The 14,329-nt window shown below is 34.9% G+C and overlaps 1 protein-coding gene across 1 annotated transcript in view; it reads left to right on the top strand.

Moving 5' to 3' along the window:
* LOC115443701 (transcription factor SOX-21) overlaps nucleotides 1-14,000 on the top strand; it is a 56,297-nt gene extending 42,297 nt beyond the window's left edge. Inside the window, exons 4-5 of the mRNA XM_030169220.2 lie at nucleotides 3,844-3,986; nucleotides 12,034-14,000. Of these exons, the coding sequence (XP_030025080.1) occupies nucleotides 3,844-3,986; nucleotides 12,034-12,483 (593 nt within the window). The 3' untranslated portion in view covers nucleotides 12,484-14,000. The remainder of the gene's footprint in view (nucleotides 1-3,843; nucleotides 3,987-12,033) is intronic.
* The last annotated feature ends 329 nt before the right edge of the window (nucleotides 14,001-14,329 follow it).

Genomic DNA, 14,329 nt, shown 5'->3' on the forward strand with positions numbered 1-14,329 from the left:
TGGAATATTTGATGGCGAGTAACCATCGTCTACCTACACCAACAGAAGTTGATGCGGTATAGAATTTTAAGAAGGACACACTGCAAAAACTTGATTCGTGTAGCGTTAAGTAGGGGAGTTACTAGTTTTAATATATGGTCGGAGGCAAATTTCCCAATTCCCATTTCTTTAATGCGTTACCAATCCTCAAAAAGAAGTCACCAGTGATATTGTAACCTCGTAATTCTAAATGTCAACTTGTGTCAATGATACTTACAGTTTGAACCAACCCACACTATTGCTGGAACATTAATTTAAACATATAAATAAACCAGTTACAATACGATATTGATACAACTAGGCAACAATAGTAAAGACGTTAGCCATCAACCGAAGAAGCCACAAACATCAAAAGCACCTTTCAACCGTGGCACAGCGCAGCGCCGGCAACCCGCGCACAATAACCACAAAACACCAATTAACCCCACCAAAGGGTTAAATTAAATGCGGAAACCGATGCAATGCAACATCAAAAGTGTAAATAAATGGCTAATTTTAATTAAACAGACGTTGCCGAAGAACTTGCCGCCGAACTTTTTAAAAACATTTTTCAAAGAGTCCCACTCGTGACGAAGTTATGAAAGTTGCTTGTTTTAAGAGTTCGGTTCGGGTTTCGCGAATAGGCATTTCTAAAAATGTCAAAGAAACTCGTTGTTCATCTGGAAATTTGTTAAACTTGCCGACGATAGGGTTGGCTACTATTATTCCGATCCGATTGTTTCCGTTAGAATTTCCCCAACTAACATTAGGGGGCGAAAGTTACAACCCACGGATCTCGAAATTGTTATATAAATCATTTTCAAGAGTCGACAATGATATTCATTTATCGTGACTATTATTAGTTATTATTGGAACTCGGAGTATCTGCCTTGTTAGTTAGTTGTGTAAGTATTTTATATCGGTGTGTTGGATTATAGTTACCGATAGTAAATTTTTAAGGTTTCAATTTGAAAAGTTATAATAATATCAGTCTTGTATTTATACACTGTCCCCATTGCTGGGCACGGCGTTCCTCCACTACTGAAACGGATTAGGCCCTAGTCCACCACGGTCTAGTGCGGATTGGTAGACTTCGCATCAAAATTCGTATAGAGAACTTCTAAAGTATGCAGATTTCCTCACGATGTTTTCCTTCACCGTTAAAGCGAGCGATAATTCCTAAAGAATACACACATTATTTTAGAAAAGTCAGAGGTGTGTGCCCTTGGGATTTGAACCAGACATTCGTCTCGGCAGTCCGTTCCACACCCAACACGCCGCTTATTATTTGAATAGCATGAGTGAAAACTATTATGTTTGCAAATTGTATTATTTTTTGTTATTATTTGGAGTTTATGAAACGTGTAGGCATTTTATTCCTAGATGTGGGTTTCCTTAATGATTTGGCATAAAACATGAATATATTTTGACTGCTCACGGACCATTTAATGTCTCGGAAAACGCGTTAAGCCGCTTAGCCTTGCTTTAAGGCTTAACCAACAGACTGGTGCAAGTCGTTCAAAACCTAAATATAGAACTGATTTATGAATCATTCACTTGTGGATTACTGAGAAGCCTTTAGGTTCAATTTCTGATTTAATAGGTAAAGAAAATATTTAAATCACATTGTATATTTAAATTTGTAGGCATATAGGTCACCCATAGAAATACCTAACTCAACAATTTGAAAAAAAAAAGTATATTAAAGTACAAATAGCATTTTAAAAACATATCAAGCCACTATAAATCACCCCAAACACCTGACGCGATGGGAAATAAGAAAAATTTCTTTCCGTAAAATTTAACACATTCAAATAAAGCCTATTGAATGGGAAACCCAAATGGGAATCCCATTTGGGCCGTGTCCGAAGCTTTTCTACTCGTTCACAATACAGTACTCCGGTAATGTAAGAAAGGTCATCGTAATGAATGGAAGGATGAATATGGATTCGGCTTAGGGTGAATCGTGTATGAAATTACAAGTATTGTTGTCGTATCTCTTTTTTTTTATTTTTTGTCGTTATACGTCTGGTGACCGGCCAGTTATTTACTACTTTTTTTTGTTTTTTTTTTTTAGGGTGAAGGCAACTTGTAGTGAGGCTTATGTTTTGTAGATTTCTTAAGACTATTTGGAAGACAAGTTAATTTAATATTAGTTAGAAATTCGATACAGATAAAATACGACTTTCTAGTCGTGTTAAAGTAAGAAGTAACAAAGTATTTTTTGTACTTCAAAGTTTCATTATTTTTTTATATTGACATTAAGGGCTACTTAATAACACTTGTATTAACAAATCAGAAATCAAATCAGGTCAACGACGTCCACGAATTTCATAATATTCAAGTACTTTAAATTTAACAAAACTCTCGAACTTCAAGATGAATTCATCATCGTTCAAACGCCAATACCAGAACAGACATCGCAAAATAAATTCTATTTTCAAATATTTAACGCGGCTAGACGTGGAGTGTATGTCGATTTCCACGAGTGCCGCGGCCTTCGTGACATCCTAATTTGGTTGGGTTTTCATATTTGACAGATAATTTGACGTTTGTGTTAAATAAATGTTCATATGGATAAATGAGGAGTCGTGATCTGTGTGGAGTCTTCGATGATTTGGACAATTTTGTATGATTCGAGGAAATTTGAGACCATAGAGGTCAAATTACAGAAGCGTTAGCATTTCTATCATTGAGTCATGGAGGTAAATGAATGACGTATAAATAACACCTTATTTTTAAACAAAGTGTTCGAACCTGTCAATTACATTGAATACCTAAGGCAATTGAAAAGTGGGTAGATGTTTGCATTGAGATTTGCCTCAACAGTGTACACTACAGTATTACATAGATTGTTATCGCTGCACGTTTTCAGGTTAAGTACTACTGTTGTATAAAATAAATATAAGAAATAATTTAATATTGACGGCAGTCGAAATTACTCTATTTACCTATGTTAAAACAACGTGAGCATAGCATTATCTTGGAAACAAGTCACCAGTAGTATATATTCTTATTGATCATGACTTTTATTTGAGCTAAGGTTTAATAGGTAACAGCAAAAAAGTATTGACTAAGTGTGTGTCCAATCTAATTATGACGCAAACATGAGTGCCCAAACGTAACCGGCCCAACAAATCATAAGCCAGTATCCATTTATCACAGAGCAGCAGCCGTACATTGCAAACTAACCCCAAACTAAGGTATATTTAATAAACACCTCTAAGGAACTGACGGTCAGTTAATAGCACTCGAGGGCCGCTGGATTATTCACGGCACAATGAAATAATTAATTGGTGCTCGAATCAGAGTTCCCGGGGCGCCATTATGTTTGTTGTGTCGGAGGCCGGACTCAATAGAGGCACTGTCCATTACGGAGGCCACTTGCCGACTGAGGTGTGAATTAGACGGTGCGTTCGAGATGATTTGAATTTCGAATGAGTTTGAATTCGGAATTTTTGATTGGCCGAATTGATAGGTGAACGAATATGGCCAGTAGGTGCGTTGTTTGCGTCGAAAAAAGTTCTCTAAAGTAGAAATAATTTGCTGCCTGACATTTGGATTTGGAAGGCTTTTAAAATATTTTTTTATATACGGTCAACGGACCTAGGCCTTTGATCCAATATTTTTACCCAGTTAATTATTTAAATATAAAATATAAAACTTCAGGTAAGGCCTATGCTCAGTAGTGGACAATAGCTAAAAAAGAAAAATATACATTATAGATTAATTTTAAGCAATACTACAAATTAAAGTCTGAGATTTAATAAAAACTGTCATTATAGTACATTACGTTTATTCAATATAATTATTGTTTGTCGTCAGGCATGGCGGGCGGCGGTATGGGTCAGGCGATGGGCGGGTACTACGGCGCGGCGTACGGCCCGCTCGGCGCCAGCATGGCTGCGGCGGCCGCTGCGGCTGCGCAGCAGAACGCCATATCCGCTGCCTTGACTCCCAACGCACAGGTATGAATATATTACTTTAATTTATGACTATTTTTACAAGTTTCATGCAGTATCATGCAGATCAACATTCATGTCGTATGGTAGAATGTTCGATACAACATATTTACATAATATTTATTATATTTACAGAGTAAACAGTCACAGTATTAGTTTATATATGAATACTATGCTTTACTCACAGCCTTTTGCTTGAGTCTTAACCGGAATTAAACTACAGTTTAACAACTTTTAGGTATATACTATACATATAACAATATCTGTAGTTATATGCGCTGAGTTAAAACGAATATTTACTAGTTCACAGTAAGTAGCGGCCAGTGTGTAGGCGTTTTATTGAATTCATAAAAGTTCAACAAACTTGCCTCTATTGTAAACATGCATAACTTAAATACATAAAAACATGCATTATAAAACCTACGTCAAATAGTTATACAGGACAAACATATTGATACATATTTTCCATACACATATATATAGGATTTACAGCGAAACTAATTAATTATAATAGTATCACTAGGCAAAATATTAAATATGATTATTTTTCCAAAAGGACGGTAAATTTTCATAATTGTAAATGCACCGTTTTTTATCAAAATATTCTTTATTCAAATAGTTTTTAACAAGCTTTTTTGATTGTCACAAATATACCACCTCTTCGATAAGTGTTATCGCTATGAAGAAGCGACGTAAGAGACCTCAGCAACACGATCTGAAAAAAGAAAATATATATATTTTAAAAATTTTATAAATAACATAATAAATACAAACAAATTAATATGTGAATCCGAACCTAATCCCAAGAATTTGTATAATCAAGCAAAATATTTATACTCTAATGACTGTTTTTGCAGAAGTTCATTACCAATAGTTTTTTAGGAGAAAATTAACATGTAGTAATAGGAAGTTTATTGAACAAACGTATTGATCAACAAAATAATTGTATATTTTTATTCCAATATTTTTATGAATATCGCATCAATAATTAAGCGACATCTCTGATTGCGGCGGTGAACTAGTACCATACTACCTACCTGTAACGCCATACGCCCCGTGTTACCAATAATTATCCCATCAAACAATGGCAGCAGCATGAAACCTCATCACCCTTAAGCTAAACAAGTTAAGTGTGAAATAGGGCGGGCGTGCGAGAAAAATCCAATAACCCGCCACTTGAACCGCCTTCAAAAACGCTGACACATAGTTAACGATTAGTTAATTTTATCTAATTCCGCCAGAACTAACGAGCGTTTAACACGGTGCTAAATTAAACCATATGTTGCCGATATTTTTTGCGCAAGTTAAGGTAATCGAATTTATGGAAGTATGAAATTTGTTGGTCATGCGTTACCTGTATATGAGTCGACAGAATTTCAAGTAGTTTAATATACTTGTTTATTTGATAGGCTTTTAAAACTTCTATAACATAAAGTTCAGACTACTGAACTTAAACGAAAGGGTCATGTCACATGAGCTATTAGATTCGATTACAATAGGCATGGCAAAAACGCCGGAAAGCATGGAAATTCCGTCTAGTCTCTACAAGGTCCATGTAGTATAACTCCAGATGTTATCTGCATCAGATCAAATCTAACAGCTCATGTGAGGACCCTTTCATTTAATTTTTATATGTGGTGCTTTGCAACTGGCTTATCTAGTTGTAAACGTCCCCATTTTTGAGGTTTAAATGCCTCCTTACTTTATTATTTCGTCTCCTGCTTTGTTATTTAGGGAAGTGGACAATTAATATTTTCAACTTCTCCCTGTCTTTCTATTTGATTAATTTCATTGCGGGAAAAAGACAAATCTTTGGGGGAGGCCCATGTTCAGCAGTGGACATGATGATGATGATGATGATGATGATAAAGACAAATTAGTGTTCCCCGAGACTCGCCGAGCTTCACTACTCGGTGTCATAAAATACGTGCCACTGATCCTGGCTTACAGAAGTTGTAGTGGTGGGTGTGAGGTGAAAGTCTATTGCACTTAAAATAACGTTTATAACACCACCTTTACTGACACAGATTAATTTATAATTACAATACAACAAATATCATTTAACATTATCACTAAAATGTGAGAATCATTAAACATCTCCATTAACAAATCTAACACATCCCAAATGCAATGAACATCGCACAATGAAACATTCGGTTCTGAGATCTGTATCAAAGGGTGCGAGTAACCCCTCCGCGCAGATATTTCGCTAATTATTTTGTGACGATTCACAGCTTTTCACTGTAAACAATAGTTGAGGGTAGGGTTGGCGATGTTGGGAAGTTTTATTATGAATAATTATAAATGTAACCTTTGTTAGTAATTATAATGTGGATTAAACAGTATCTTACAAAACTAAACTGATAGGTAGGATATATTTAATATCCGCCCGAATAGCGACCACCGTACACAAAGTTTTAAAGCCCGCCATAAGCTCACGTCAGTGTGTCGTGCTCCGAGATCAGCCTGCGTATATCAGTCTCCAACAGGCCAGCATAATTGTGTCGACTGTCGAGGGGTAATAATCTTTCCAGTCGACATTATATTAAGCACCAGTTCTTTTACCATCAGGTGCAGTGAGGTCACTTTGCAGTGCACGTATTAAAAAAATTGGTCAGTTTGATAAATATTAATGTACTAGCGCGATGAAACACTGCTACAAATTATTTGCTGTAAAAAACTGTTGTATATTTATATTTTCCTGGGATAAGTACTCTATGGCATTCAGGAGTAATGTAGCTTCCTATTAGTGATATATTTTTCATAATCAGTTCAGTAGTTCGAAAGACTAGCCCTTACAAATCTTCAAACAAACTCACTAGCTTTCCTTTATAATAATTTTTTTTTTTGGTTTAGAAGCCTTTATTTCTCATTAATTACAAATCAATTCACGCACTGAGAAATTACATAATACCAATTTTGCGAGCGTACAAAAGACGATGCATCAAAATACAAACAAATCAAATTAAATATTAATACGGATTTAATATTTGCCAACCCTAGGGGTACATATTCTCGCAACACAGACTCGAGAACATGGATTGAAACGTAACGCGATACACCTTTGTACCTGTTGAGTAATAAATTTGGAGTATTCCGTTATTAATCACATTTGTTGTCTGTACTCTATAGTCTGTACACATGACGGCGCGTTTTGTCCGACCGTACTCATTGTTCGATCTCTGTGCGACATACTGTAGATATTATGTCGATCGATAGACAATATTAATATTTTGTTTAATATTAATGATTATGATACGAACAAATTGGTCTTTATGTTACCAGACTCTAATAAATTGCCTAAACATTATTTATGTTAACTTAAAACCTAGAAAATTAGGTTAGAATTGGCTTTCTTATTAGTCTTATAATGCTAAGATCATAGTTCTTATAAAAAGAAAAAAATAAAGCTCGTGTTTTTTGGTTGTGAACTAAAGTATTATAATATCGTTTATACTCTTATAATTTTTTTATGTACTTTGAGGGGATTGTGTCATTCTTAGGCCATGAAAGGTCTAGTAGTGTATTGCAGTTCATACATTTGTCATCTCGATATGCAAAAAAGTCGTCTGAATTGCGTGAGATTAGAAACATTGACCAATATGTCGGTTATACATAATACTAGTTAAAGGCCAGGCTAGTTAAACACTAATATTGCCAATTTGTAGAGATATAAAGGGTTTTATTCCTATATAGCTCAAATCTTAGAATTTTTGACTTCGTAAAGGCTGCTTTAAAGTAAACTCTGCGACTTATTGTCTACCACAAGTATACATACATAGAAAGATACGGAAGAGTTGGAAATATGAATTGTCCACTTCCACAGAAAAGTGGGAGATAAAATAACGAACTGACAAGGCCTAAATAATGTCTTCTATCGGTGGACATTCCATTTTCCTATTAAAATTTCCCCTAAATAAAAAACCAAGACGTTTACTCCAGTCCTAAACTCTTTAACCGACCCCTTCGCAAACAACTCAGCCCCCCAAATAAAATAATACCCATTAAACACTACTTGACACTAGATTCAAACAATCGAACCGCAGGGAACGGGGTCCCTCTAAAAACTGTCCCTCCCCGGTGTTTGGCAATCTTGTGAGTGACGTAGATGCGTTTAACGAGGGGCGGGAGGGCCGGAGAGCGACGGCTTACAGGATTTTGTTTACGCTCTATTGGATTAAGGGTGCAGATCGAATTATTATGTGTTTATGCGTTGTGTGATTTGTTTTGTAAGGGTTTGTTGTTTTTGACAAATGGTGTAGGTTTCGGTACGTTTGCGTGTAAGGAATTGTAAATTTGAGTATGATAAGGTAATCACAATATTGTAAAATTATTTTGTAGAACTTTGGAGAGGACACATTGCAGGCTTCATTATAATTAGATATCAACCTATATAATTTTAAATTCCCAATTTTATTAGTATAGATACCAGCGAACTGTCCATATAACCCGATTCCTGTAGGCTTTTCTTTATATATAATCTAATGATCATTAGAACGATTTGCAGACCTCATGCATATACCCATAATATGTTATGTCCAGTTCCCATTCGAGTTCACCTCTCGCTAGATAGATACTATTCCACAATTCAATCAAAAATGTTTACCCTACTGATTACATGCTTACTTAAGGTCCACTATTACTCAATTCTTATCACCAATTATCTGCCATTTGACTATAAAAAACAAATCACTTAAACATAACAGTATATACCAAACGACGACATTAAAAGCATTTTAATAATACAAACGTATCAGATGTGATCGGCTAATTGAATTTGTACTTATCGGAATGTCGTAACGATGTCGGACTGACGCTTACGTGACGGACTGTCATTAATCAACGTTCTAGGAAAAGATCGGTTTGGTTCTTATAAAATGTTTTTTTTATTTCAAACAGCTGTTGATCAAGCTTTATAATTCGTGATAATAATTATATGATATGAGCCCTGTATTATATACTGTCCTACTATTGGGCACGGGCCTCTACTACTGAGAGGGATTAGACCATAGTCCACCACGCTGGCCTATGGCGTATTGGTACACTTCATACACCCTCGAAATTCCTATAGAGAACTTCTCAGGTATGCAGGTTTCCTCACGATGTTTTCCTTCACCTTCACATAATTTTTAGAAAAGTCAGAGGTGTGTGTCCTTGGGCTTTGAACCTGCGGGCATTCGTCTCGACAGTCCGTTCCACAACCAACTAGGCTATCGCCGCTTTTATAGTAATTCATCATGGACCGAATTAATCTCTCTCTCTCTAGTCGGTCCCTCATATCTGAGGATCGTGGTCAGCATTAGGGTTGCATCTTGAGCGGATGATCTGCCTCCACCGGTTTCCGTCCAGCGCGTCTCTTACGGTTGTGTAGAATTAAAAGAACAATGAGTCTTTTACTTACTTCTTTTACTTTTTTACTCCTTTACCGAATTAATAACAACCTCTAAAAAAATATCTTCAATAAACATGCGTTCTAAAAATTCAGTAAACCAAATGGTGTATGTTTAACGTTACTTGAGTGCGGGTTAATTAATCCTCGCGAGGTCCCGGAGGCGCGATCCATCAGCCATTGTGCGCCGCTAATAGACCCCCGGCTGGCCCGTGAACAAGCACTTTTTCGATTACGCGCCGAATCACCCCTAACATATCTGGAAACAATATAATCAGCTACCATTTATGTTAACGTTTACCTGTATTAAATGTGGTGATGGGCAAGATTTTTGAGTTTTTTATCTGTTTTGTAATGATGTATTGACTGCCGACGTGTGATTTATGCTCCGGTGCGGAAGGGCGGCTATTACGGCGGCTCATTAGCCGGCGGCGAGCGGTAATGCGGTGTGAAATCGACATAAGTCGACGGTTCGCTAATAGTTCGTGTTAATTCGAACGTGCTAATGTGTGGCTGGATTTGCTTATTAATGATATTAATTTTGCTTTTTAGAAGTGGTGTTTATTAGTTGTGTAATAAATAAAATATATTTACTGTTGATTATTGCATATTAATCGTATCTAGATAGCCTTAGAGCCTGTTTCATATCTACTGAATAATAATAAAGGTACAAGCCGACCAAGTACAGAAGTCATACTCTAATCTATGCTCCCGAATAATTGTTAATAAAATGAATACTATCTACAGCTTTTTAATATGATAACTGACAAATAAAATTACTTGAAAATTCTTAATATTATAATTCATATTTCTAACAATATTATGAATGAAAACGTTTGTTAAAAGTACTCATATGCCTACCTTATTCGTGACATTCAAACCGCTGAACGGATTTACATGAAAACTATTACACTTTTATATAACTCTACATTCAAATATATGCTAATACCGCGGGAAAATAGAATTTTTATTCCGAGGACTAACGCGGGCAAAGCATAGTCCAAAAACTAAATAAACAATCTTGTAAAATTAAACAATTTATCTTCGTTAAATAATCAACATGTCTTAACTTATATACTGTCTTTACATAAGGATTTATTAGTAATAAATATTCGACTAACAGAATACTACCGGCCGTTTAATTTTGCCGAATTTGGGCATAATGAGCCGCTTTGTACTCCATATTAACCAAATGTGGAGGTATATTGAATTTCTAGCTGTATTAATATCAATTTGTTGTAAGTTTATTGCTTTTCATTATAATATTATTATTTTCTTTGTGATTATATTGTCTAAATACGTATAGTCCCAAGTCTAGCTTCATATAGAAGATACATGCAATGACTTATATTTTCAAATTAAGAACTGGCATTAAAAAATAAACGTTCACAATTTTAAGCAATACTTTTTTACTACATTCCAATGATGCTGGCACAAAACACTAGAATTCAAAAAAAGAATATGGCACGTTAAAGTGTCGGTAAATAACTGGCCAGTAATAAAATAGCTCGCCGCGGTAAGGGCGGGCAGTAAACCCCGTACATGATGTCGCGATGTCCGACTAATCCTGATTTAGCGCGCTAGCTGTGACCGGCCGCCGTATGTTATGCGCTAACGCACTATACACACTACTTACCCCGACGTGGAGTAATATCGACGATATTCTTGCACTCTGTTGAAAATTGTTTTTTAGATTACTAGATGCATATTTTATTGTTGTCGATGCTGATTGTGTTGATATTTTTTCTTAGAAAATGCAAATTAATATTACTTGTATTTTCCAATCGAATATTTCATAAAATTTACTGCTCATTATTCTTATCATCGAATCAAATATTTCCGATATCTCAATGCAAGAAAATTATTAAAATAAACATTGTATTCGGAAATGTGGCGATTTATCACCGTGTCGCGGTCGTATCTGTCCACCGTGAATGCATCGTGTGCTTACAGTTCGTTCACCGAACACAACGTCCATGTGTCACATATCCAAGCTATATTTTCTTCACAATATTGTGTATGGCTCACTTCATTAAAAAATTTAAAATTCGAAGCTTTATTCGACGCCTTTGTTGGCTTTGATTTGTGTGTCTGAGCGTGTTACATACAATGCGGTGTTGCGTTCCATACTTATAGGCATTTGTAATCGAATTTAAGCCTTATTGTACTGTAATAAATATGGATTTACTGCAACACTATATCAATATGGATAATCACAAGAAAAATGGTATTTAATTTTCACTGAATTATGTGTGAATAATGCATTTAAAGATAGATTATAGAGTTTTGTGCTCGAGCTTATTGAATTAATGTTCGGCTTCTTATGATTTGTAAATATTTCGACATGTCGAATTTATTTTATTGTGTTTATGTTTTATTTAATATATTTATGAATCAGTGGATTAGTAAACGTCAGTACATTTTATATAGCACATGAACAATTTCAATTGTATTTCGAATTCAAATATAGTTAAGTTATAAATTTTATTAAGTGATCTTGAGAATAATCTTTGTAATGTTGAGGTATTTTTGGTGTGGCTATATTTTTTAATACATTTACGACTGCGTACAAATTAATGCCTGCTTTCATACAAAACGCATAGGTTCCCAGTGACAGAGTGAGAATATTAAGCTTAGCATTAACCACATTTTCCTTTGTTACAGGTCGGCTCATCAATGGACATGTCAAAGTACTCCATAGACGCTGAGAAATACAGGAGTTACAGCATGTATCCCGACCCTTCCCGAGGGTACCTGGACTCCGCCGCGCTCTCCAAAGCGTACATGTACATGGACCAACAACAGCAGCGGTCCTACCCAGTGGATATCAGCAAGATGTACAGCGAGGCATCAGCCGCAGCCATGGCGGGTCTCAGCTCCGCCGTGAACTCGGCCCCGTCGAGTCTAAGCCCTCGCTCGCCAGCCGAGTCTCCCGATATGGCTAAGGCTCAAGAGCGGACTGAAGGCAGTTCCTCCTCCGGGTCCAACCCGTCCCCCTCCCTGCAGTACTACCAGAGCTCGTCGAGTCTCCTGATGCCGCAGTACGCGGGCCAGTACGCTCAGAGTGCGCAAGGAGGTACCGAGTTCCGGCGACCTCTGACCGTCATATTTTGACCTGAAGCTTAGTATTGAAGGGGACGAGGTTTTGTTGTTTGTTAAACGTCCCTCAACCGGGACTCGAATGCTGCGGCGGTAGATTATTTAAATATGTTTTGGTCTATTGAATTTTATATGGAAATTATCGAAATTTGTTAGATGTACAGTGTATGTATTTACAGCATTGTTTGACGTAGGCGCGATAGTTCGCGTTACCTGTATAGTTCCTTATTTCGTGTAGTTACTAGTTGTAATTCATTATTATTGTTAATTGTAAATATTAGTAATACAGAGAAATACTGCGACTGACTTGAACAATTATAAACAGTTTTTAAGGACTCTTAGATTTCGACTGCCTATATTTGAAACTATTTGTCTAATATTTTTTTTGTTAATATCTGATTATACATATGATACTATGTTATTTCTTCAAATTTAAAGCGATTTTGAACAATAATTAATTTAATTCAAGCAAGCTTTTTGTTTTTAAGATTGTTTTTAATGATGCGAAGTGCTTTTGTTCATATTTGTTACTCAAACCAATTATTTATGTATCATATTAATTGGTTATGTTATGATTGTGATTATAAAATCATTACTCTTTTAAAGAACATATTTGGTTATTTTGATTTTTTCTCAAAGTCAGTCCACATGTGATCTCCTTAGAAAATCATGCGAATTTGGTCGAAAATTTACACTAAATTCAAATGTCCAATGGAAACAACAACGACGTTTATATTAATCTATGTATATGATGTAAATATATAAATAAGCTTTACAAATTCTTAAATAGAACGTAGTTTTGGGATCGATTTTACAAAAAATAACTTTTTTTCAGAATATTAACTGTACATACATCCTTCGTGTTGGTGTGTTGGTTATTTATTTTAAAATCGATTCCAATTTCAAATTAATTATAAAGTTTTGTAAGTACCTTTATAAAAAATTAGAGTACTAAATTATTCTCGTCCGCACATTAGCTAAAATTATATTTTTATTATTAATCCTTATTATCAAGCAGTAACCATCATATCTGTATAATAAATTGATTATAATAAAGACAAAGAGGCCAAAATTTTTTGCTTTCCTAACGCGTTGATTTTACGGATTAATTATTAAAAATAAACATTTAATTTATACCAGTGAAGAAATAAAAATAATTTATCGTATATTTAATTAAATCGTGCGGACGAGGTTACGAATCATTTATTTCAATAAATCATAAATACCGGCCATAAAATTGCATTTATTTGTTGCCATATTATTATCATTTCCTTTTTGTTAATTGGTTAATAGATATTTTTATTATCAATCAATAATGTTAATCAAGATTTCTATTATAATGGCAGATGTGGGTGTAAAAATATTCAATTAGAAATAGAAGGATTTTTTATTTGAAAATAATTGTAATTTATGAATAATTGTAAGCTAATTTTGAAATTAACAAAATTGTAAAGCTGATTGGATTGTAATGACGAGACTATTAGATATTGATAAAAATTATTATGGGTAATTAAAAAAAATATAAAATCGACCTTACGCCTTTTTATTTACGATTTAAATTTCTTATTGAAATGGATGAAAGTAATCACACGAACTGAATACAATGAATTACTTTAAACCACAACTCAGCGTGCAAAATAATCCCGCTATATATTTTCCCGAGATAAAAATTAAATAACATTCCTGGTCTTGAACTATCTCCATACAAAATTTCATCGAAATGTATCAGTCGTAAAGCGTAACAGACAGAAATACTTTCGCATATTTAATATTAGTATAGGTTATTACTTACTGTATTTAACATGTACAAATCAGCCTCAAAAATAGCTGAACAATATTTCACGTCGCCTTTTAATGTGTC

Source organism: Manduca sexta, chromosome 23 (assembly GCF_014839805.1).
Source record: "Manduca sexta isolate Smith_Timp_Sample1 chromosome 23, JHU_Msex_v1.0, whole genome shotgun sequence".
Taxonomy (NCBI): Eukaryota; Metazoa; Arthropoda; class Insecta; order Lepidoptera; family Sphingidae; genus Manduca; species Manduca sexta.